Source organism: Convolutriloba macropyga, chromosome 3 (genome assembly GCF_964194025.1).
Source record: "Convolutriloba macropyga chromosome 3, txConMacr16.3, whole genome shotgun sequence".
Taxonomy (NCBI): domain Eukaryota; kingdom Metazoa; phylum Xenacoelomorpha; order Acoela; family Convolutidae; genus Convolutriloba; species Convolutriloba macropyga.
Window position 1 is genome coordinate 80,040,295 of NC_134470.1, and position 27,376 is coordinate 80,067,670.

Sequence of the window (27,376 nt, forward strand, 5' to 3'; positions counted from 1 at the left end):
CACACAAAAAGCTTTCTTAAAAAAACCAGGTAAGGAAATTAATTGATGTAAAAAAAAATAAAAAAACCGTGTCCACTAACTAAAGCTCTCCAAAAATAATTATTTTTAGGTATGAGTCAAAACAACTGCTGCCTTTGAGACTCTCCGCTGGAAAAAAATATCCGTTCCTTCTTGACCTACTTCTACTCAGCAATGGAGAAACCTACCATTATGTTTTGATAGTAAACTTGCACAAACTCATCTCAAAAATTAGTGGAAAAGAATATCGTGAAAAAAGTTATCTCTGTCGAAATTGTTTCCACATTTGTTCTTCCATTGAATACTTCAACACACATCAGCGAAAATGTCTCGAACAAGATTCGCTACAAATAACTATGCCTAGTTTAACGAAAAACAAAGTGAGATTCAAAAATTTTGCTGCGAGGTGGTTTTCATCCTTTGTGATTTACTTGGACATTGAATCATTGATAGTTCCAGTAGCAAAAGTAAAAAATCATCCAAATGTCTCCAGTACTCATACTTTAGAGAAACATCTACCATGCAGTTATTGCTTAATGGTCATAGAGCGAGGAAACCCTGAACCCATACACTTTGACATCTATACAGGTCCTGACTGCATGGAGAGATTTTTTTCCAAGATCGAGAAGCTAGCAAAATTCTTTTATCAGCAGAAGAGGAAGTATCCCATCTTCATTGGCACACCACCTTCAAAAACATTTCATACATGTTGTTGGATTTGCGATGTTCCCTTTGAAACTGATGATGAAAAAGTTCTGGATCATTGCCACTTTCGGGAACAAATCCTGGGTTATGCTCACAATGAGTGTAACTTGAAGCGCAGAACACTTGATTATACGCCAGTTATTGCTCATAATATGATGAACTATGATCTTCATCACATTCTTAAAACCCTGCACTCCGCAACAGCAAATGTAAAGCTTGAAGTGATACCGACGAACGATGAGAAGTTAATTGCTTTGAACAATAGTGTATACATTGAGACTAGAAGGCGAAAACGAGACGAGGTTGCTATCTATGAGTACTTAAGATTCATTGACATTTTCAAATTCATGCCCAGCAGCCTGAGTATATTAGTGCAAACTCTGCTACATGACAAATTCACAATCTTGGATAACTTTTATCGTGGATATAGTCATGAACAACGTGAGCTGCTAAAACACAAAGAAAACTTTCCCTACTCTTATGTAGATAGTTTTGACAAACTAAACGATCTCGAACTTCCTGGTATAGGACACTGGAAAAACAGCCTGAAGGATAACAGCATCGACATAACGTATGCGGAACTTGATCAGCTGAAAAAAGTTTTCAGAAAATTCAATTTTGAGAACCTAAAGCAATTTCTAGAGCTGTACCTCACTGGCGACGTTCTGCAACTGGCATGTTGGTTTGAAGAGTTGAGGTCTGTATGCTACAAAACATACTCGCTTGACTGCGCGCAATTTTCCACCAACTCAAATCTCTCAAGCAGCGCATCTCTAAACGTTTGCCAACCACAATTTGAGCTTTTGACTGACCGCAAGCTGCATGATATGACTGAAAGAATGATCCGTGGTGGGGTAGCATCAGTATTCAGCTCAAGGCTAGAAAGGGCGAACAGTCCGTCAGTGCCCAACTATGATGAGTCAAAAGAACTGGCATCGATCATTTATATCGATGCAAATAATCTTTATGGAGGGGTTATGTTCAACTATCCACTACCTGAGAAAGCGTTCAAGTTGGTAACCGAAATAACTCTTGAGGAAATTCTCCAAACGGACGATAATGGAGAGATTGGGTTGTTGAAGTGTACCTGGAATATCCGGATGCGATTCATGAGAAGCATTCGGATTTACCAATCAATTCTGACAAACAACCAATTGACCCGTTGGAGCTCAGTGAGTACCAGACCCAAATGAAAAACGCACTGAAGGTTTCAGCAACAAAAACAAATAAACTCAGACAAACATTTCATCCTAAGTCTCATTACGTTACCCATTTCAGAAACCTGAAATTCTTTGTTGAACAATGAGTTATAGTAACAAAGATTCATAAAGCTATCAAATTCCAACAGTCAAAGTGGTTATCAAGTTATGTTGAATTAAATACACAAAGGCGACAAGAAACAACATCAAAAATTGACCAAGATTTGTTCAAGCTAATGACGAATTCGACATTTGGTAAACTTTGTGAAAGTTCAAGGAATTGAGTTACTGTAACTTTTGTCCGCACTGAAGACGAACTTTTAAAAGCTACATCTGAAGGTGTCATTAGCTTTATAAAATTTATTGACGAAAATCTGTCGCTCATTACCAAAAAGAAACAGAACATATGTGGAACAAGCCTACCATAGTGGGCGCATGTATTTTGGAACTGTCCAAACTTTTCATGATGGACTTCCATTATAATGTGATGAAAAAAGAAACATCATGCCATCTTTTATACTCTGACACGGACAGTTTTATCTACAAAGTACAAACGGGTAACTTTTACGATGATCTATCAAAAAACCCAAACCTAATTGCACACTTTCATCTCTCTAATCTCCCAAAAAACCACCCCCTATATGATCAGTCAAATGAAAAAGTGGTGCTAAAGTTTAAAGATGAATTAGCTGGAGCACCAATTGAAGAGTTCTGCGCACTCAAACCCAAATTTTATTCTTTAATTGCTGGCGGTTTCGAAAAAATGTCTGCTAAGGGCACCAAGAAATTTGCCCAGTCAAAAATCCACCATGAGCTGTTCAAAAAAATCCTCGAAACCGGTGAACTTGTCAGACTCGAAAATGTAAAGATTGCTTCGACAAAACATCAACTAGAAACTGTATGTGTGAAGAAAATTGCCTTGAGTGCGTACGACGATAAGAGATACATAAATGCTGACCGGAAAACAACACTGCCTCTTGGACATTTCTCTCTTCGAGATGAGTACATTTCAAAGAAAATATGTGATGAGCCCGATTGGGGAAACGAATCAGATGAGGATATTAACGTCTTCAGTTTACCCGATGGTGGGGAAGCGTCTGGATGGGGAACCCCTGATCCCGGTTTCAACCAGCACACTTATTCAAACAAACAGAGAAAAAATAAAATCAAAATAAGAGAGGAGAGCAAAAAAAATTACCCAGCACTAGTCGACAACAAATAGTTGAGGAGGAAGAAAATCAAAGAAATAAAGGCTCCCCAGTTATTTCTACTAAACGCCAACGTATTGTTATTTATGATTCTGACTCAGTTTAATTAATACTGCTGCTTTGTATAGTTTAATTAGTACATCTTTAAAAGAAAGGAAAGTTAAAAATATGCAAAGTAAAGTGTTAAGAAACTGTTTTCTTCAGTTCAAAAGTTAAAAAGGAAACGTACTTTAGAATCTCTGTCCCGTTTTCCTCCTGAAGAGGCTTCGCATCTTGTCACCCAACAACTTGTTTTTTAAATGGTGCTCCTCTAATTCAAGTTTATAATAAAAGACCTCCTTGCAAAAGGGACAAGTTTGATCGGGAACTTTACCAGCTGCAAGAGAAGGATAGTCGTATAAAGGGTTGGTCTGGAAATATGAATTGTGTCTTAAATGGGTTTTCAGTTCTGGGAGGAAAAAAACAGATTTGCAACATAAAGTACAAAATTTTAGGTATATATCAGGGTGATGATGGGAAAAATGGGCGTTTTTTTCTTGATTTTTGTCAAAATAAATGTCACAAATTTTGCAAAAATGCATTTCCCTGAAGCATTGAGCAAATTGTATAGATTGAGCTCTTAGCGCTTTAAGTAGAGACTTTAAAATGGAGATTGAATATTTATAACTTCAAACTTTCAAACCCTCATTTCTTTACTGTAGGCAAATAGGAATAGTTCCAGACATTCCATAACAAAATATTCCATACCCCACTGACTCAGACAAGTTAATTCGGTCCCTAAATAGCCCCCTTGAAGTCTTCCATTCACCGACACAATTTGTCTTTAATCGTAATTTGAACATTTTCCCTCACTACCGCAATATAATTTCAAAGCCCATAAAAACATTCAGATTTGATTTTGTCTAACCATTAAATTAAATTTCCACAAATTTAATTCCCTTTGATTCCGTTTCTCGTAAATTCCACAACGTAAACAAACCTTTGACAAGTCCAAACTTTTCCCCGCTCTCGAAACTAAATAAAATCCCAATTTAAAGTTTTACCCTCAATCGCGCACAAAACATGAATTCAAAACCACCAAAACCCAATTCCCAAGTTACCATTTTTATGAACCATCAAAAATGAATTGGAAATAGCTGAAAAGTATAGTAATTTGCCTTACACTCTGAAAAATTACAAAGATTTCACTTTTTCAGAGGTAAAATTTCTTGTAGGGGAGGGGGGGGGGGGTCCGAACCCCCCCTACAAGCACTAGGCAAATTACTATACTACTGGGAAGAAGACAATTTTCTGTTTTTTTTCAAATTTAGCTTTAACGAAATTGTAACCCTGCCATTATGCTATTTTTACCCTGATTAGGGGACTTCAGGTTATCTGACCAAAGTTAGGGGCCATTATTAGAGAACCCCTACATCTGACCATTAATCTGGCTATTCTGGATTTGTCAAGCAAAAGAACTTTGAACCAGGAATAATGAATTGCTCATCATGCAATATTTTCCTCCAATTAGCAACTTCCTATGTACTCAAAGATAATAGTAATGTTCTAACGGAGCTGCTCACCATCTTAAAATCTCAAAACAAGATCTGTTTTTTGATTTTATAGAACAAAAAACTATACTTTTGTAAACAACCTGCACAAAACTAGCCTTCTCATTTCTCATTATGGTATGTATATTCAACATGATTTGGGGATTGTAAGTTATCTGACAAAAGACCAATGATAGTTATCTACAAGTACGTCGAGAGACCAAAGATGCTTTAAAAGTCACTCAGCTGATTTGGGAGAAAAACTAACGAGAAAATTGTTTGGGAAATTTTGCTAAATCTCTGGAAAAATCGCGTCTGTTTCAAAGGCAACAAGGTGTTGTGGAGTCAAGCAAGAGCCACCATCAATTTTGAGAAGATGTTTTTTCTGCAGTGTCGCAGCAATCTACAATCTAAGCGTAAGGCTCGCAGACAAAATGAAAAAAAATTGTCCTGTTATAATTGCTTATACAAACAAAAAACAGAAATCATGCTTGCCTGCTCTAAAAACTCCTTCTGATCGGATTATTATGTCCAACATGATTAATGAAAGTAAATGTGATCGATTTAAATGCACATGAGTCGGGCAGACCTACATTTTTTAACCACTAGGATAAATGAACATCAGAAGTTGGATTCAACTGTCGAAAGGCAAGTAAGTGAATGCTACGGGTCCTCGAAAGCTTTCCAGTGGGAAATAATTGATCAGAAAAACAACAAAAAATGACAATTGAAGCGCTTCATGTCATGGAAGGAAAGCCCGCACTCAAGATGCGAGAGGAAGTCAAGAGGAGAGAACTTAAAAACAATTTAGCTCGAACAGCGTTCACTTTTATCGAAAATTGCTTGTTTGCATAATCAAACTGGAAACAAAAGAAAAATTCAAAAAAAAGAAATAAGGCAAACTAAATAAATAGAGAATCAAAATAGGAGTTTTTTGCGGTAGCAAAGAACTCATTGTTTTATCATTGTAAATTTGTAGTTATTTCTGAACAATTAATTTCCTGGAGATGTTAGTGATATCGAAAACGTTTGAGCAGCCCCGTGAAGCCCAAATAAACTCAAATGGTTAATGAAAAACTATGAGAACAAAACCAGGGATAACAACAAAGAAAGATCACCAAGAAAACCATAACCGAAACTTCAAAATTTTGCTAGAACTAACGATCAATTTCAAGAGACTGTTGCAGAGAGACTCTAGTCTTCTCCCAGTTCTGTGTATTAACCGCTGTAGAATTCTCAACACATTGCTTGTAAACCGAGTAATGATAAGTGAGTACCTTCTAATGTATCGTTATCTTAATGGTTCATAATAATCGTTCCACATAATGTGTGTTCTGTATTTGTGTTGTGTTTCAGATGTTGAACAGAACCTTTTAATAAGTGGTGTTTCATCTGAGCAACGAATTCATAAAGCTCTCGCTGTTTAGGTACTAGAGCTGCAGAGTTTTTCTTCTGACGGTTTCTAGCTAGGAAAACAGCAAAATTTTTCAAAAATAAATTAGGAGCTGCGAAACGAAGTAATCTTTACAAAAAGTTAGAAAACTGTCCAAAACTGTTCTTCATTCGAAACTTGTGTTCTACACTCAAATTCTTTACAATTTTTTTGAGAGCACCTAATTTTGACGACGCAATCGGTATTTTGGATGCTCAATTCAGGAAGCCTTCGAGAATTTTTTTACGCCAGACATCAAGTCCTTTCGTGAAGGCAAGGAGACGATGATTGCATAACAACGTTTTCGCAGCGACTATGGATTCTTGTTGAGCACTGTGAATGCTCACCGTGCAGCAACATAAGGACATACTCCTCTGCAGGGGATTAGTGTCTGGTCTTAAATCTGATGCAATACGTGTTTGCCATTTGCAAGTGGTCAACTCAGAAGCTTCGCTTGAGAAATGCATTTCACTCGCTATTGCGATCGAATTATCTGCCAATTTCTCCCGCTCATTCAATACCAGCTCAGACACTCCGCCATATACATCTAGTTCAGCCGTTGCAAATATCACCAGTGTCAAAAAAAGAACAACTCAACTTTAAAAGGCTTCGAATTATAAATGTTGTTTTTGTGATCTGGAGGAATATTCATGGACTAAATTCTCAGCGCAACGAAATACGTGCCTGAAATGCGGCAAACAAGGGCTTTGAGCAGCAGCGTGTAAATCAACTGTTGCAAATTTGGCTTTGGATGACGACGAACAAGCAGTTTCTGTGCTATGCAGTGTGATGACAAAGTAAGAAGTGACCAGGTCTCCAGTGGAATCTATGAAAAACATTTTTTGGCAAAGGCTGCTTTTTTCCTGTTAAAACGCTTATTGATCCCGGCTCCAGTCATTCGATCATAACAACTGATGTATGTGAGCATTTGCAATTACAAACTCAGCCAATGAAGTCAAAATCTCGTGTCGCAAAAGGAGAATAATTTCAAGTTCTTTGAGTCTGTAGTGCTTTGGTGAGCATGAATAATTTTTTATACTGTTTTCTTCTCTGCAGTTAGTCACTTAATTTGTAGCGCAATCCTTGGCCTGAATATACTCTAAAAAACAGTCTTACTTAAATTTGGTGGAAAATAAACTCGTTGAACGTTTCTAATTTGGCTGCTATTGCACACAGTAACTACTTTAGACGCATGGTTATTGATCCACCAAAAATATTTGTAGACGAACTTCATACAGCTTAGCCCATCGCAATGAAATCCAGACACTCAAACAAAAAAAAAATTTGAGTTTATGCAGAACGAAATGTAGGATCTGCTAAATAAAGAATAGTTTGTTGCTTAACATTTCCAAGGCAATCTCAGGCATATGTTATAAAAGACAAAAAAACGAGGCATTATAATCGACTACTTCATGACAGTCAGTTCATTAACCAGTCATGATGCGAACCCGTTTCCGAATAAGGAAGATATTTTTAACAACGCTTCCGGACTCATGTTTTCTCGAAGACTGACTTTCATCAGGTAAAGAGCGCTTATCATCAGGTACGTTTGAAAGAAGGAAATAAGCAGTGTTCACAGTATTTTAAGTTGGGGGGAAATTTTACAAATTTAATGGTCTTCATTTTTGGGGTAACTAACACGGTAACTAAAGGCTCTGAATTAGTATCCGGTTACATGCAATTCAAAAGCAATTCGACGTTTAAAAGGATTTTTTGCGTATTTTGCAAAATGGTTCCCGCAGTGCTCAAGCAGAATCCGGTCACTTTTAGAAGATAAACAATGGAACTTTTCCGCTAGTTCAACTGTCACTTTTCGTTTCAATTTCATCAAGTCGCAGGTCGCCGATGCTTGTTTAACCTTGCCACACGCAGATGCTGGTCATTTACTTCTAAAATCAGAGCCTCTGGGTACACCATTGGTTCATCATTATCCCAAATTAGTAGCACAATTGCGTATTTTTGCGAACATAATTGCAGTATCAGCGGAATCATTCTGCTGCCGAAAAGAAAGCCTTCGCCTTTATTGAACCTTCCACAAGATTTTCCATTTTACTCAGGGACTTTCCGGTTACTGTGAAGACCGGTAAAAATAGCATCGCGTTTATATACTTGCAGCAAAAATTAAAAATAATGAACAGAAAAATCCTCCGCTTGCGAATCATTTTTGCTGATTATTGCTATAGCATTGAATACCGACCTGGAAGCAAAAACATAGGAGCTGACGCTCTCTCTAGTGCTGCTCACGTAAAGACGGAGAACAAATCTTTGTTTGTTTTCTGCGCTATATATTAGAAAATTCTCTAGTGACTAGACTTTGTTCACTGCATCAATTCTAAGAAATTTTTATTTTTGCAGATTGGCTGTTTAAAGGCAACACAGCGTACCTGAGAAGCTTTATACGAAGAAAATCTGATCCCCTCTTGAAAGCTGTAAAAATAACAGTCGCGAATGTAGTCCAATACCAATATCTTAGTGGACGGAAAACAACTGTTTCATCTGGAAAGTTAGCTGCGTCTTCAGAATGGTGCTTAGACACAGCACTGAATGAGCAGTAAGCTGTTGTTTCAAAAGAAACAAAGAAAACATCAAACTGGCTGAACTCACTAAAAACAAATAATCGTGCCTAGGGTAACGCCAAGCTCACGGAAAGTGTTCACAGACACGGAAGCCAACATCCAATCCCAATTCATATCGTCGTCTTTGAATCTTTGTTGTCTCAATCTGCGCGGCGATCATATTTGCTGTCGAACCGGGATGGCGCTCTCAACATCAAGGAGCCAAAAGATTACGAAACGGAGAACGCCGCTTCGCTGACGGCATGCGATACTCTTGAAGATGAGGATCGAGCAAATGTTCATATCCTCCAAAAACGCATAACGCATCACCAACGAACCGCAAGCCGGAATAAAATTTGGTCCCGTAAGAAGGATCTTTTGGAAAACCTTCAGATGGACAACGCCACGTAATAGAAATGACTCCGCAAAAAGGAGCCTGTAACTTGCTCACAGCTCTACCGCTTAAACACTACGGTTTCAAACTAACGAAGCAATCATAAGGAGACAATCTTCGCATTAGATATAACATCCAGGCCAAAAATACGCTCATTAAATGTCCATGTGGTAAAAATTTCACCCTATCATTCGCTCTCCATTGTGCGAGGGGTGGGTTTAAAAACATGGGATACAACAAGATCGCAGACAGCATTCTTTGTCAAGATCATTGATGACGCTTGCTAAGATGTCGAGGTTGAGCGGACTCTTCAGTTGTTTCAGTGAGAGTTCTCTATACACAAAATTACTAGCATTGATCAAAACGCTTGATAAGACATTTCAGCGAATGAACTATGGTCTGGGTTCAACCCTTATTTGTTCAACGTGAAGATATTTAACTCACTTGCCAAGTCATTCCCAAAAACTGCGTAGAAGCCTACAAATCATGAGTCATTGGAGTGCCTCAACTATGAGCAACGGATACTTGACGTCGAGAAAAGTAACTTCGTTACGCTCGTGTTTTTCTGCCTAGGGGGCGCAGGACCGTCCGCAACGCGCACTTTAAGAAAACTAGATCGCAAAATTGCTGAGAAGAAAGACGCGTCATACTCGGACGCAATAACGTGCATACGCACGATAATAAGTTTTGCCATTCTGCGCAGTGCTATCATATGAATGAATGAATGATTTGAATTTCCCTGATGCACAAGGTGAAATTGTACAAAAAGATCTTACAAAATATAAAATATAGCACCGAAGTAGACCCTCCAAGAGGTTGCTTAGGAATGCACTTGTGGGCAAGCAGTGAATAATTAACACAAAACTGAATAACAAATATTGATAACATGAACAGTCTTTCAAAAACTTTTTCATTTATAATTATTGTGTTCTTTATACGGTATGTTAAATTCTTAAGTGCAAATCCAGATAAATTAATTTTAGGGGCAGTATTGCATCTTGATCTAACAAAAATTGTACTATACCGGACGTTTGTACGTGAGTTTTTTAGCATTATTTTTATTCTTAGGTACTTTAAGTTGACCTGCTGTATTCGATCTTGTAAAAAAACTTATTATTGCTAGAGATATACGTTTTGTTCATTCATTCCAAACGGCCGACCGGTATTTTGTTCCAAACGGCCGATCGACACTGATAGTTCGGGTCTTTCCAATTATAGCCCCCGTGAAAATATTGCCCCCATTATCTCTCTATTATAAAATGGACCATGTACACCATCCGGCAACGATGGATGTAGGTCGGAACATAAGGGATGAAGAGTAACGCTTAGCCGGATGCTTCATTCCAAGATGTCCCCCTCCAGACAGTAAAGACGGCCCAGTCAAAATAATAACTAACAATTGGAGAAGAAACCACCTTTATATAAATATATATATATATATATATATATATATATATATATATATATATATAGCACACTTAAAGAACTGGTAAGGAAAGATTAAAATAAAAATAGGATATCAAGGAATCAGCAAAAGAATAATGTTAAGCAGCCAAAAACTCAGTGCAGCCTTCCTTCCTCCACGACGGCGCTAATTGAAGTCTCACTGAGAACACGAGGCTTGAGGGCGCGACATCCCCTCAAGCAGAGAAGACAGCTCCTCGTAAGTGCGAAGCTGATTTCCGTTCGGATGTAGCTTATAGTGTCGGCGTACGGCTCTCCGCGTTTTTTGCTGATCTTGTTTGCGAGTTGTTTCATAACGCGCAATTCTGATGGCCCAGCACCGCCCCAGCAAGCAAAAACCAGTGCGTTGAAACTAATGTTTTCGGTTTCGCGGATTCGCTCTTCGTACCTATTTCACTTAATGCTCTCGTGATATTTGTATGCATCTTTTATGGCCTTAGGGCAGCTATTCGCGTGAGGGTTGAATGTCTTTAGTGCGATTAAAGCGGGAGCCCCACAGATCGTTTGCCTTGATGTCCAGTCGAGCGTCATCATCAGTAGTGGTGGAATTACTCGAGAACACTTTTCCATTGAACGACAGAAGTTTTGGAATTATCTGTACATCGTGGAAAACGTCATCCATCAGGTTTGCAAATCCTTCTCTGATTTTGTTGTGTCGTAGGTGTGTGCACCCGCCTCTGGCGCAATGAAGGGCGTGGGTGAGGCTAAATTCTTTCCCGCATGGGCATATAGCTGGCGTGTTCTTTGCTTCCCAGGTGTAGCGAAGTGCTATTCCATCACGGAACTCAGTCTTCGTGAGGTCAAGACCATGTTTTGATAACGGAAGCGCGTTAAGCCAGCTAGATGCTCCTTTCTCCGAGGCCAGTTGGATGGTATACTTCATTTGTGGCAGATTGTTTTCGATTCCGAATTTTTTCGAGATGTGATTACGTTGTGTGTCTGCTTTCTGTCTGAGACTGATCTTGGTTTGTTCTAATTCACATTTTTCAATTTCGAAAGAATCATTATTGAATGACGCCAATGGACTTGAGAGTTCAATTAATTGCTCATGATTTTTATGAAGATCTTGTGGGAGCGCGATGTTAAGGGGGATGTTAGAGGTAAAAGTTATCTTTGCTCTTGGATTATTTCTTTGCCGACGATGTTCGGTATGACTCGGCCAAGCCGCTCCTCCACCTTATCCAGAACCCCGTCCATAGAGGGTGTAGTACGCAAGAGGAAAGTCAACTTCTATTGAAACCCCCTTCGTCAAACATGCATAGGCATTCTGGGGAGAGGTGAGAGCAAATTGACCAAGCCTGTCCAAACTTTTTGTGTATTTAATTTCTGCATCTTTCAGAAAATTCTTACTGGCCTCAGAACTACCGATAACAGATCCCAGGACTCGAGCGCACAGCATGATTTCCAGATTTCTGCCTACACACTCAGTCGACGCTTGGCGCTTGCCTCCTGGCTTAATTATCAACTGACACTTCGGAGGATTGACAAGATATCCGTACTTGGGACCAAGCTGAGTGAGTTTGACGAAGAGTGCCCTGATATCTTTTAACTTACCGACGCCAACATCATCAGCATACCATTTTTGTTTCATTTATTTATTGCGAAGTCTTGATATTAGTGGTAGGATTGCGATTCCATACATTGCCATCGCAAGGGGATCACGTTTTGTCGTACCTTCCTGAGACAGAATGGTCAACTTACCGATGCAGAGATGAGACGGATAGCAATAGGAATTCCGTAAGACAACAAGCAATGCTGGACATAAGACTTTCACGTTCTCTAATGCTGTTCGCCTATTGAGCACATTAAATGCGTTTTTGGCATCCATTAGTAGAATTGCTTCGTTTTCGGGATTATCAGAACCGTTGTGAAGCGAATGTATGGCATGTTCTATGCCGCATTTCTGGCCCAGGCCCAGCTGCATGTTTCCACCGAGGGATTTTAGATCTTGCCTGATGCAGTCGACGATTATGCGTCCGGTGATACGACGCATTACTTCACCAATACCAATAGGTCTCACACCTGAACATTTATCTAGAGCCACTAGTCGACAACCATTGTATGCAATCAAATCATCTGGTGGTATTATGGACGTGGCCAGCCTCTTAGCAAACTCGTGGTCTGCCCTAAAGCAGAAACTCGTGGCCTGCCCTAAAGCAGAAAGTAGTCTACGCCAATCATCGGCGTCGAGACCTGAAGGCACTGCACTGCCAAGAGTCCTCATTGCATGCTTTCGGACAAGCCTAGCATTCATTTTGTCGAAAACAGAGGGATGGTAGGGAAGCGAGCGTGGATGTTGGCTCTCAATGAAGTTGGGCTCCAAAGGTTGCCCTTCAGAATATTTGTCGCGTAAAATCTCGAGGACCGCTCTACAGTCTGTGAGATCGGTAGGTGCGAGCGCGCCGCCTTTATGCTCATCCGAAAGAACGCGAATAGCATTACTGATCTTACCACGAGACATAAAATCGTTGAACATCTTGACGTCAGAGTGTTGCTTTTTGTTCCTTGAATTCATTCTCATTTGGATTGCCTTCGCTTCACAGAACGATTCTGAGAAGTTGCAACTGTGCCATGTACGCAGTCTACGCTTGATGGTCTTATTGTTCAATCCACCGTCCGTGTTCTTTGTTCGACTGAGAGTTAAGTGCGGAAGTATCATACAGAGGGTGAAAGATATGTCGGATCTATCCGTGTTTACGGCAATCGGGGAGAGGACACTGTGAAGGGCTTCGGCGAACTGTTCCCCTGTCTTACTGAGCGTGAAGAACGAGGGCTTCCATGTGACGACCTTGCGGTATATTTCGCGCACTGTTACCGCGTGATGAGCCTGGAAGTTATCCCAAAAATCATCCGATGGTGCGGCGACGGAACGTTCGGGGGCGTGCGATGTTGCAGGATCTATGAGTGCAGTGTCGGGAACTCTCAAATCATTGTGTGGTGCTGGCGTTGCGATTGCTGTTTCGGTGGCTGCGGTGACCTCAGAGCAGCTTTTGCAGCTGAAGTTTGGTCCACTCTTTCGTTGCGGCTAGGCCACTGCATTTCACGTTAAAATATTTTAAACACGTATGACACCAGATGGCTCCCGTACGTAGGGGACCCTTGCAATTATAGCCCCCATGAAGTTTAAGCCCCCCATTATGGTATAATTACCATGATGGGGGGGTGGCTGTAGGTTATCTGACCACTAAACGTGGGGGGAGCTATTATGGGAAAGACCCGATAGTTCTTGCAGTGCCATAGTGCGGGAGGGAAACTAGATTCATAACAAAATAACTTATATAGATATTCAATTCTCATGACGCACCTCTAAAATAGTTATAGTGCCTTGTCTTTAAATTTATATACGATGAAGTGATCTGTAAGTTTATATGGAAATTTTATTCTCAAGACGCAGCTCTGAAAGAGCTATTGTGCCTTGTCTTTAAAATTATATACGATGTAGTGATGTGTAATTTATATAGAAATTTTATTCTCATGACGCAGCTCTGAAAGAGCTATTGTGCCTTGTCTTTAAATTATATATGATGCAGTGATGTCTCATAGTAGGGGATCACTGCTCATCCATTGGATTGTCCTACGCGGACTCTAAATGGCTGATTCAGAGCAAATGTTCTGTTTTTTTAGTAGTTTTCCAGTTATTTTCTGTTTTTTAGTACTTTTCCACTTCGCTTGTATAATGCAATTAGAAGGCACGAGCTCTATTATGCATTCTAATTTTTAGAATATTTCAGATAATTCCCAGACAGTTGCTAATGAATGGAACCTCCTAGTTACGAAGAGGCGTTATCACATTCAGCGTATGTTGAGGGAGCAAGATCTCTGCCAGGAGGGGATGCATTCTCACAGAACTCTTCTTTCCCACCACAATCTACAGTAAGGAAATAATTTTAAAGGAGAACAGTAGCAATGTTGAGGTTTTAATTATGTTCAAGTACACTTCCTCTGAAAGTATGAGCTAAAACATTCACGTCATGACCGAAACAACTAAATGAGATTTTGCCCATGAATATTGTTGAATGCATTGTTTAATAGTTAATCCTGATGTTATAAAATGATAATATAAAATCATTCAATTTTTGCTATAAGGACTTAGTCAATAATAATTAGTTAATTAAAACACGTTTTCTCAATAACTAGCATAATCACGTTAGGAATTTTTAACAACTTAAAGTTGGAGTGTTTACAACTAAAATGATTTAAACTTATCATGCGAGTTTGCCACGATTCCATATCTACAAAATTCGAAATTTAAATTAAACGAAATTTTTCTCTCAATTTGTTTCCTGTTTTGCGAGTTTTTTTTCAAGTGCTCAAATGTAGATGGATAGATTTTATAAAAATAGGAAAGTTGGATTTGTTGCAACTGATTGATGTGACAAGAAAGTTTAAAGATTGAAATAGACAGTTGAATTTAAAAATTGAAGTTGCACAATTGGAAATAGCTACAACGTATCCATTATTCTTCCTAAGAAAGATGGCTCCCAATTAATTGGATGGAAAATTTGAATTTAAAAATTGGGTGTATACCCCCTTCTCCTTTAAGAGTGATAAAATTTTTGAGTCTTCTCGGATCTGAAAGTTATAGCTGTATGGAAATTATCAGTCTGGGAAGCAACATGTTTTTTATCTTCGGTGTTCCATTGCCTTCGATTATTTTAATAATTCATGAATCTGGTCTTCTGACATCTTGTATACCACTTATTCTTATTGCAATGTTTCATTTTCGCATTTGTTTGTGTTATTTTTAAGTAAACGTCCTCTGAAAGTATGAGCTAAAACAACTAAATGAGATTTCACCTATGAATATTGTTGAATGTATTGTTTAATAGTTAATCCTGATGTTATGAATTGATAGTATAAAATCATTTAATTTTTGCTATAAGGACTAAGTCAATAATAATTAGTTAATTAAAACACGTTTTCGCAATAACTAGCATCATCAGTTTAGGAAGTTTTAACAATTAAAGTTGGAGTGTTTACAACTTAAATGATTTACACTTTTCGTGTGAGTTTGTCACGATTGCATTGATACAAAATTTGAAATTTAAATTTAACGAATTTTTTCTCTCAATTTGTTTCCAGTTTTGCAAGTTTTTTGCTGTTTTATTCCATTCCTTTTACTATTTTATTCCATTGCTTTGAAAGACGCTCGTTCTTAAAATTTCGCAATCAACTCGAATTGGATTTCATCATTATGTAAATTTCCGCCACTCAACAGCTCGCGAAGAGCCACAACATTCACTCACATGTTGTCCAACTGAGGAATCTGTTTTTTGATGCTCCGAAATCCTTGGCGATATGTCTGCAGGTCTGCCCGACATAGTTGGAATTACTTTCACTACAAGTTATCTGGTAAAACCACATGAGACTTCAGATGCTTCTCAAACCCCAATTTCAAGGTTGATAAACGTGTCTTGCGTTTGTGGGTTGTGAAGATCACATTTATTTCCGCTGCAGTATTTAGTTTTTCCTTAAGCCCTAGGCTAAGGTTACCTGTATTGCAGAAATAACGATGGTATTTCATTTCTCTTTTTCCTTAATGATTCAAGTGGTTTTTGTGACAGGCTTGTTCAGTTTCTTTGGTTGTGTTGAAATTTTTTGGTAACTTTGCAGTTACTACTTTTGAAGACCAACTCTCTGGATATTGATTTTTTAGCCAAATTTTTTCATTAACTTTTAAAGCTTCGTCAAAGTTTTTTCAATTACTCATGCAGCGCACTAGCCTATGGATTGTCCTTTCAGTAATGTTCTTCTTTTGTTGAACCGGTGTACAAGTTCGGAAATTGAGGATAGTAGAAGTTATCAATCTTTGTTTATTGACGTGCACTGCCATATCCAAAAATGCTAATTGGCGCTTATAAATTAGTTTCAAGAGCGAATTCTAAATTTAAGTGCAAATCGGTGACCGCTTGAAGCAATTTATTGGGGTCGTCTTTTACGGTACAAATAATATCATCTAAAAATCTTTCAAAAATTTTTCTTTTTCTGCCATAGTCACCTATTGGCATATTTTTGCAGTTCAGACATATCCAAACGACATCCTGCAATTTTTCGTATTGCTTTGCTATAGTTTGGCATTTGATATGGAACCAGTTCTCCCATTTTTTACACTCGACAGCTTTGCTGTTCTAAGCATTTTTTCGATGGCAATCTGGACATTTTTTGGGATCTTTAATTATCACACTCTGTGTTTGACTTACGTCAATCATTTTTTCAAGTTTTTTACATCTAAAGAAATTTGCTCATTTTTCTCAAGTTCAATATTTTCATGTTTTTCTCTCGCTTGCAAGCTGGAGGTTTCGATGTTTGCCCCAGGCACTCGTTCAAAGAGTGGCGTTAAAAAATTATTCAAGTTGTGGTACGGACTATCTGATATTGACAGAAAAGGGCGCAATGGCGGGTCTTTCTTGCGCACCTTAGCCAGATCATGACGTCTGGCGGGTTTTGCACCAGTTGACATCGCCTTTTGATGAATTTTCTTGCCTATCAACTCCTGTTTTTTCATGTCCAATAAAGTGCTGTTAATATCCTTTTCATTTTTTGTTATGATGTCATTACTTGCGTTTAACCGTGAAACCTTAGGACAATCAGGATCTTGGTCGAGTTTTGTTTGGTATGTCGGCTTTCTCATTACGCAACAATGATTACCTTTCAAAACGTACTGCTAGGAGGTCATGTTCTCCAACATACTTGGTCACTTTTGACAGACCTCTATCCACCGGTGCTTCTCTCCGGTGTAGCATTGAATCCTAGTGTACCATTTAGCAGATGCGTCAATCCCTCAGGTTTTTTTCACCGTTTACTCCATTTTGTCTCAGATTATTCACTAATTTATCAATATCTGAGAGGAAATGAGTTTCATTAATTTTGTCCTTTTTCGGGTGCTTCGACCCGTAAGCAAGAAGATCTTGAACAAAAACAGGTAAATCCAAGTTGTCAAGTGTTTTAATTGCGCCATCATTGTCGCGTAGTGGTCTATCCTGGCGTTTTGACAGTTTTTCTAGCTTATGATTCATTCTTTTTGAGTTGGCGTCCAATATGCGAATAAGATTTTGAGTAGGAAGATTAATGGAACAAAAAATTTTATCTACTTTTTTCTCAGTTCAGACCTGCTTTCATCAGCCTTTGTCCGGAGGTCTTCTACGTTATTTTTCGCTTTTTTCAATCCTCTTTCAATAATCTACACTGGAAAATTATTACGTCTTGCTCAAAAAAAAACTTTTCTTTTGAACACCAAACTTCAAAAAATCTGGAATCAAAACATTATTTACACATTTTTAATGAAAAACACTCTTAAAGCAACGTTCTATCGTTTTTCTAAGTTTTTCAGTTGTCTTATTTATGTTCTCCATGCACCGTTGTTTCGCGTCAACATTAGACTTAATCAACACTGGACACTCGTTCAAAGAGCGGCGTTAAAATTTTGTTCAAGTTGTAGTACGGACTTCCTTGTGTTGTCAGAACAGGGCCCAATGGTGTGTCTTTCTTGTGCACTTTAGCCAGACCATAAAGTTTGGGGGGTTGTGCACCAGTTGACATCAACTTTTGATAAATTTTCTCGCCTATCAAGTCCCGTTTTTTTATGTCCAATAAAGTGCTGTTAATATCCTTTTCAATTTTTGTTATGATGTCATTACTTGCGTTTATCCGTGAAATCTTAGAACAATTAAGAGCTTGGTCGAGTTATTACCTTTATCAAAATGTACTGCTAGGAGTTCATGTTCTTTAAGATACTTGTCACTCTATCCATCGGTGTTTCTCTCTGGTTCTTAGCGTACCATTTAGCAGATGCTTCAATCTCTCTGGGTTTTTCACTATTTACTCCATTTTGCCTCAGATTATTCACTAATTTATCAATATGTGAGAGAAAATGAGTTTCAATAAATTTGTCCTTTTTCGGCCAGTATGAAAGAAGATCTTGAACAAAGACAGGTAATTCCAAGTTGTCAAGTGTTTTAATTGCGCCAGCATTGTCGCGTAGCGGTCTATCCTGGCGTTTTGAGTTTTTCTAGCTTATGATCCATTCTTTTTGAGTTGGCGTCTAATATGCGAATAAAATTTTGAGTAGAAGGAAGAATAATTGAAGAATTTTTTTAAATCTTTTTTTCTCTGTTCAGACCTGCTTTCATCAGCTTTTGTCCGGAGGTCTTCTACGTCATTTTTCGCTTTTTTCCATTCGTCTTTCAATAATCTACACTGAAAAATTATTACGTCTTGCTCAAAAAAACTTTTCTTTTGAACACCAAACTTCAAAAAATCTGGAATCAAAACATTATTTACACATTTTCAATGAAAAACACTCTTAAAGCAACGTTCTATCGTTTTTCTAAGTTTTCATTTGTCTTATGTATGTTCTCCATGCACCGTTGTTTCGCGACAACATTAGACTTAATCAACACTGGACACTCGTTCAAAGAGCGGCGTTAAAATTTTGTTCAAGTTGTAGTACGGACTTCCTTGTGTTGTCAGAACAGGGCCCAATGGTGTGTCTTTCTTGTGCACTTTAGCCAGACCATAAAGTTTGGGGGGTTGTGCACCAGTTGACATCAACTTTTGATAAATTTTCTCGCCTATCAAGTCCCGTTTTTTATGTCCAATAAAGTGCTGTTAATATCCTTTTCAATTTTTGTTATGATGTCATTACTTGCGTTTATCCGTGAAATCTTAGAACAATTAAGAGCTTGGTCGAGTTATTACCTTTATCAAAATGTACTGCTAGGAGTTCATGTTCTTTAAGATACTTGTCACTCTATCCATCGGTGTTTCTCTCTGGTTCTTAGCGTACCATTTAGCAGATGCTTCAATCTCTCTGGGTTTTTCACTATTTACTCCATTTTGCCTCAGATTATTCACTAATTTATCAATATGTGAGAGAAAATGAGTTTCAATAAATTTGTCCTTTTTCGGCCAGTATGAAAGAAGATCTTGAACAAAGACAGGTAATTCCAAGTTGTCAAGTGTTTTAATTGCGCCAGCATTGTCGCGTAGCGGTCTATCCTGGCGTTTTGAGTTTTTCTAGCTTATGATCCATTCTTTTTGAGTTGGCGTCTAATATGCGAATAAGATTTTGAGTAGAAGGAAGATTAATTAAAGAATTTTTTTAAATCTTTTTTTCTCAGTTCAGACCTGCTTTCATCAGCTTTTGTCCGGAGGTCTTCTACGTCATTTTTCGCTTTTTTCCATTCGTCTTTCAATAATCTACACTGAAAAATTGTTACGTCTTGCTCAAAAAAACTTTTCTTTTGAACACCAAACTTCAAAAAATCTGGAATCAAAACATTATTTACACATTTTCAATGAAAAACACTCTTAAAGCAACGTTCTATCGTTTTTCTAAGTTTTCATTTGTCTTATGTATGTTCTCCATGCACCGTTGTTTCGCGACAACATTAGACTTAATCAACACTGGACACTCGTTCAAAGAGCTGCGTTAAAATTTTGTTCAAGTTGTAGTACGGTCTTCCTTGTGTTGTCAGAACAGGGCCCAATGGTGTGTCTTTCTTGTGCTCCTTAGCCAGACCATAAAGTTTGGGGGGTTGTGCACCAGTTGACATCAACTTTTCATAAATTTTCTCGCCTATCAAGTCCTGTTTTTTTTATGTCCAATAAAGTGCTGTTAATATCCTTTTCAATTTTTGTTGATTTCACCACTTGCGTCTATCCGTGTAAATTGAGGACACTCAAGAGCTTGGTCGAGTTTTTTTGGTATGTTGACTTTCTCATTACGCAAAAACCATTACTGCTAAGAGGTCATGTTCTTTAAGATACTTGGTCACTTTTTACAGACCTCTATCCACCGCTGTTTCTCTGTGGTTCTTAGTGTACCATTTAGCAGAGGCTTCAATCTCTGAGAGCTTGTCACCATTTACTCCATTTTGTCTCAGATTATTCACTAATTTATTAATATCTGAGAGAAAATGAGTTTCATTAATATCCTTTTCCGGGTGCTTCGGCCCGTAAGAAAGATCTTGAAAAAAACAGGTAATTCCAAGTTGTCAAGTGTTTTAATTGCGCCATCATTGTCGCGTAGTGGTCTATCTTGACAGTTTTTCTAGCTTATGATTCATTCTTTTTGAGTTGGCGTCCATTATGCGAATAAGATTTTGAGTAGAAGGAAGATTAATGGAACGAAAAATTTTTTTATCTACTTTTTTCTCAGTTCAGACCTGCTTTCATCAGTTCTTCTTCGGAGGTCTTCTACGTTATCTTTCGCTTTTTTACATTCCTCTTTCAATAATCTACACTGAATGAAAATTTACGCCTTGCTCAGAAAAAACTTCGTTTTTTGGAATACGAAACTTCGAATAATCTGGAATCAATTCATTATTTACACTTTTTTCAAGGATAAACACTCTTGAAACACCGTTCAATCGTTTTTCTTAGTTTTTCAGGTGTCTAAGGTATGTTCTTCATCCACCGTTTTTTCGCGTCACCATTAGACTTAACCAACACTGGACACTCGTTCAAAGAGCGGCGTTAAAAATTTTTTCATGTTGTGGTAAGGACTTCCGGGTATTGACAGAACAGGGCGCAATGGTGTGTCTTTCTTGTGCACTTTAGCCAGACCATGACGTCTGGCGGGTTGTGCACCAGTTGACATCGACTTTTGATGAATTTTCTTGCCTATCAACTCCTGTTTTTTCATTTCCAATAAAGTGCTGTTAATATCCTTTTCAATTTTTGTTATGATGTCATTACTTGCGTTTATCCGTGAAATCTTAGGACAATCAAGAGCTTGGTCGAGTTATTACCTTTATCAAAATGTACTGCTAGGAGTTCATGTTCTTTGAGATAATTGTCACTCCATACATCGGTGTTTCTCTCTGGTTCTTAGCGTACCATTTAGCAGATGCTTCAATCTCTCTGGGTTTTTCATTATTTACTCCATTTTGCCTCAGATTATTCACTAATTTGTCAATATGTGAGAGAAAATGAGTTTCAATAAATTTGTCCTTTTGCGGCCAGTATGAAAGATTTTGAACAAAGACAGGTAATTCCAAGTTTTTAAGTGTTAATTGCGCCATCATTGTCGCGTAGCGGTCTATCCTGGCATTTTGAGTTTTTCTAGCTTATGATTCATTCTTTTTGAGTTGACGTCCAATATGCGATTAAGATTTTGAGTCGAAGGAAGATTAATGGAACAAAAAATTTTTTTATCTACTTTTTTCTCAGTTCAGACCTGCTTTCATCAGCTTTTGTCCGGAGGTCTTCTGCGTTATTTTTCGCTTTTTTCCATTCCTCTTTCAATAATCTACACTGAAAATTTTTTACGGCTTGCTCAGAAAAAAAACTTTCTTTTTTTGGAACACCAAGCTTCAAAATATCTTGAATCAAAACATTATTTATGCATTTTCAATGAAAAACACTCTTAAGGCGACGGTCTATCGTTTTTCTAAGTTTTTCAGTTGTTTTATGTATGTTCTCAATGCACCGTTGTTTCGCGTCAACATTAGACTTAATCAATACTGGCAACTCGTTCAATGAGCGGCGTTAAAATTGTGTTCAAGTTGTAGTACGGACTTCCTTGTGTTGTCAGAACAGGGCCCAATGGCGTGTCTTTCTTGTGCACTTTAGCCAGATAAAGTCTGGCGGGTTGTGCGCCAGTTGACATCAACTTTTGATGAATTTTCTTGCCTATCAACTCCTGTTTCTTCATATCCAATAAAGTGCTGTTAATATCCTTTTCAATTTTTGTTATGATGTCATTACTTGCGTTTATCCGTGAAATCTTAGGACAATCAAGATCTTGGTCGAGTTTTGTTTGGTATTTCGACTTTCTCATTACGCAACAACCATTACCTTTCAAAAGGTACTGCTAGGAGGTCATGTTCTCCAAGATACTTGGTTACTTTTGACAGAGCTCTATCCACCGGTGCTTCTCTCTTGTGTACCATTGAATCCTAGTGTACCATTTAGCAGATGCTTCAATCCTTCAGGTTTTTTTCACCGTTTACACCATTTTGTCTCAGATTATTCACTAATTTATCAATATCTGAGAGATTTTCATTAATTTTGTCCTTTTTCGGGTGCTTCGGCCCGTAAGCAAGAAGATCTTGAACAAAAACAGGTAATTCCAACTTGTCAAGTGTTTTAATTGCGCCATCATTGTCGCGTAGTGGTCTATCCTGGCGTTTTGACAGTTTTTCTACCTTATGATTCATTCTTTTTGAGTTGGCGTCCAATATGCGACTAAGATTTTTAGTTGAAAGAAGATTAATGGAACGAAAAATTTTGATGTCTACACTTTCTCCTTGAAATGACAGTTGCTTTTTGCCTTGAAATAATGTGCTTGGTCACCTCTATGATTAGTGTCCCGGTCTTAAGGAGTTCTGGGAATATATAAGGAGTATTTTCTCTCTGACAAACAATCGCAAGAAATCTAATTTTATTACTCTTCAGGTACTCACCCAGGTCATGGGTGCTGCACGGCCTTGAATTCGACTTCTTTTGTTAAGGATTTATTTATTGCATCGTGACATGATCAGGTCTCTCCGTTTGTTCAATGTTCTACTGGATCCGATCAGGTGTCTGATGTTCTTCATTTAGTTATTGGCAAATGGTTTCAGGTTCAACCCCGGTACTGCTGTGATGTGGTAACAATTTCTGCTTGGTGTCATATGTCACCGTATTAATCGCATGGCACAGGGAACTGGCTGCCAAAGTTTCATTATGGCATAAAAACATCACATTTTCAAAGGACATCGTTTCTCTGCCTTTCCTGAGCTTTCGTTGTTGCTATTGACTTTACAAGTTAGTTGCTAAAAGGACTAACTCAATAATAATTAATTAAAACAAATGTTTTCGCTATAAGTAGCATTATCAGGTTAGGAAGTTTTAACAACTTAAAGTTGGAGTGTTTACAACTAAAATGATTTGAACTTACGTGAGTTTGCCACGATTCCCTATATACAAAATTTGAAATTTAATAAACGAAACTTTTCTCTCAATTTGCTTCCTGTTTTGCAAGTTTTCCCAAGTGCTCAAATGTAGATGGATAGATTTTATAAAAAAAATAGGAAGGTTGGATATGTTACAGCCGATTGATGTGACAAGAAAGTTGAAAGATTGAAATAGACAGTTGAATTTAAGTTTAATTGAAGTTGCGCAATTGGGTATAGCTACAACGAATCCATTATTCTTCCGAAGAAAGATAGATCCCAATTAATTGGATAGAAAATTTGAATTTAAAAATGGGGTAGTTACCGCCCTTTGCTTTAAGAGTGACAAAATTTTTGAGTCTTCTCGGATCTGAAAGTTATAGCTGTATGAAAATTACCAATCTAGGAAGCAACATTTTTTGTCATCATCGGTGTTCTGGTGCATTCGATTTTTTAATAATTCAGGAATCCGGATTTCTGACATCTTGTATAACACTTATATTTATTGCAACGTTTCATTTTCGCATTTGTTTTTGTTTTCTCCGGTTTCACTAATGCACTTCTCGAATCCTTTGCCAATCTGTTAAGTGATGTCTGTCATGATCTTGAGAGCAAATATCATCTTCGGCCGCTGGAAGCTAAGCTCTTAAATCTTAGCTCCTAAACCAATGGCTACTGATGAGAATGCAAGATTAGACATCAAGTCTAACGGACTTTCGGAATCCAGGTTCAACAAAACATACTTTGATGTGAAATTTGCCCGCTATCAAAAAATGCCCCGAAAGCAGTAGCGAAGACTACATGTATCACGAATCTATAAAAAAAGAAAAAATGAAGGATGAATAATTGATGTTCAAAGCAATGTTTTGTTTTGTTTGGTAAACATTTCCGCTTGCTGTCATATGCCACAGTATTAATAGCATGGAACAGGGAACTGGCTGCCAAAATTTTTGTTATGGCCTAAAAACATTACATTTTTAAAGGACCTCGTTTCTCTGCCTTTCCTGGGCTTTGGCTGCTGCTATTGACTTAACAGGTTATTTGCTAAAAGGACTAAGTCAATAATAATTTGTTAATTAAAAACGTTTCGCGATAACTAGCATCATCAGGTTAGGAAGTTTTAACAGCTTAAAGTTGGAAGGTTTACAACTAAATTGATATAAACTTATCATGTGAGTTTGCCACGATTCCATATATACAAATTTTGATATTTAAATTAAACGAAAATTTTCTCAATTTGCTTCCTGTTTTGCAAGTTTTCCCAAGTGCTCAAATGTAGATGGATAGATTTTATAAATAATAGGAAGGTTGGATTTGTTACAGCTGATTGATATGACAAGAAAATTGAAAGATTGAAATAGATTGTTGAATTTAAGTTTATTCGAAGTTGCGCAATTGGGTATAGCTACAAGGAATCCATTATTCTTCCGAAGAAAGATAGCTCCCAATTAATTGGATAAAAAATTTGAATTTAAAAATGGGTATATTACCACCTTCTCCTTTAAGTGAGATAAAATTTTTGAGTCTTCTCGGATCTGAAAGTTATAGCTGTATGGAAATTTTCAGTCTGGGAAGCAACATCTTTTTTATCTTCGGTGTTCCGGTGCCTTCGATTTTTTAATAATTCATGAATCTGGTCTTCTGACATCTTGTATACCCCTTATATTGATTGCAACGTTTCATTTTCGCATTTGTTTTTGTTTTCCCCGGTTTCACTAATGCATTTCTCGAATCCTTTGCCAATCTGTTAAGTGATTTCTGTCATGATCTTGAGAGCGAATATCATCTTCGGCCGCTGGAAGCTTAGCTCTTAAATTTTAGCTCCTAAATCAATGGCTACTGATGAGAATGCAAGATTAGACTTCAAGTCTACCGGACTTTCGGAATCCAGGTTCAACAAAACATACTTTGATGTGAAATTTGCCCGCTATCAAAAATGCCCCCAAAGCAGTAGCAAAGACTACATGTATCACGAATCTATAAAAAAAGAAAAAATGAAGGATGAATAATTGATGTTGAAAGCAATGTTTTGTTTTTTTTTTGGTAAACATTTCCGTTTGCTGTCATATGCCACAGTATTAATAGCATTGAACAGGGAACTGGCTGCCAAAATTTTTGTTATGGCCTAAAAACATTACATTTTTAATGGACCTCGTTTCTCTGCCTTTCCTGGGCTTTGGCTGCTGCTATTGACTTTACAGGTTATTTACTAAAAGGACTAAGTCAATAATAATTAGATAATTAAAAACGTTTCGCGATAACTAGCATCATCAGGTTAGGAAGTTTTAACAGCTTAAAGTTGGAAGGTTTACAACTAAATTGATATAAACTTATCATGTGAGTTTGCCACGATTCCATATATACAAATTTTGATATTTAAATTAAACGAAAATTTTCTCAATTTGCTTCCTGTTTTGCAAGTTTTCCCAAGTGCTCAAATGTAGATGGATAGATTTTATAAATAATAGGAAGGTTGGATTTGTTACAGCTGATTGATCTTACAAGAAAGTTGAAAGATTGAAATAGATTGTTGAATTTAATTTTATTCGAAGTTGCGCAATTGGGTATAGCTACAAGGAATCCATTATTCTTCCGAAGAAAGATAGCTCCCAATTAATTGGATAAAAAATTTGAATTTAAAAATGGGTATATTTCCACCTTCTCCTTTAAGTGAGATAAAATTTTTGAGTCTTCTCGGATCTGAAAGTTATAGCTGTATGGAAATTATCAGTCTGGGAAGCAACATCTTTTTTATCTTCGGTGTTCCGGTGCCTTCGATTTTTAATAATTCATGAATCTGCTCTGACATCTTGTATACCCCTTATATTGATTGCAACGTTTCATTTTTGCATTTGTTTTTGTTTTCCCCGGTTTCACTAATGCATTTCTCGAATCCTTTGCCAATCTGTTAAGTGATTTCTGTCATGATCTTGAGAGCGAATATCATCTTCGGCCGCTGGAAGCTTAGCTCTTAAATTTTAGCTCCTATATCAATGGCTACTGATGAGAATGCAAGATTAGACATCAAGTCTAACGGACTTTCGGAATCCAGGTTCAACAAAACATACTTTGATGTGAAATTTGCCCGCTATCAAAAAATGCCCCGAAAGCAGTAGCGAAGACTACATGTATCACGAATCTATAAAAAAAGAAAAAATGAAGGATGAATAATTGATGTTGAAAGCAATGTTTTGTTTTTTTTTGGTAAACATTTCCGTTTGCTGTCATATGCCACAGTATTAATAGCATTGAACAGGGAACTGGCTGCCAAAATTTTTGTTATGGCCTAAAAACATTACATTTTTAATGGACCTCGTTTCTCTGCCTTTCCTGGGCTTTGGCTGCTGCTATTGACTTTACAGGTTATTTGCTAAAAGGCAATAATAATTAGATAATTAAAAACGTTTTCGCGATAACTAGCATCATCAGGTAAGCAAGTTTTAACAGCTTAAAGTTGGATGTTTACAACTAAAATGATATAAACTTTTCATGTGAGTTTGCCACGATTCCATATATACAAAATTTGAAATTTAAATTGTACGAATTTTTTCTCGCAATTTGTTTCCTGTTTTACATAGATAGATTTTCTAAAAAAATTGGAAAGTTGGATTTGTTACAGCTGATTGATGTGACAAGAAAGTTAAAGATTGAACTATACAGTTGAATTTAAGTTTAATCAGTGTTGCACAGTTAGTTATAGCTACAATGAATTCTTTATTCTTTCGAAGAAAGATAGCTCTCAATTAATTGGATGTAATATTTGATTTTAAAAGTGGGTTAGTTACCCCCTTTTCAAAGGTTGACAAATTTTTTGAGTGCGCGGATCTGAAAGTTAGAGCTCTATGGAAATTATCAATGTAGAAAGCAACATCTTTTTTTCATCATCGTTGTTCTGGTGCCTTCGATTTTTTAAAAATTCAGGAATCTGGTCTTCTGACATCTTATTTACCACTTATTCTTATTGCAGTGTTTCATTTTGGCATTTATTTGTTAT

At 37.4% G+C, this 27,376-nt stretch overlaps 1 protein-coding gene across 1 annotated transcript in view; it reads left to right on the forward strand.

The window, feature by feature from the left end:
• Positions 1-27,376, forward strand: part of LOC142336504 (protein SSUH2 homolog) — a 611,495-nt gene that overhangs the window by 562,036 nt on the left and 22,083 nt on the right. The window contains exon 2 of the mRNA XM_075385391.1: positions 14,234-14,377. Coding sequence (XP_075241506.1) covers positions 14,261-14,377 — 117 coding nt within the window. The 5' untranslated portion in view covers positions 14,234-14,260. The remainder of the gene's footprint in view (positions 1-14,233; positions 14,378-27,376) is intronic.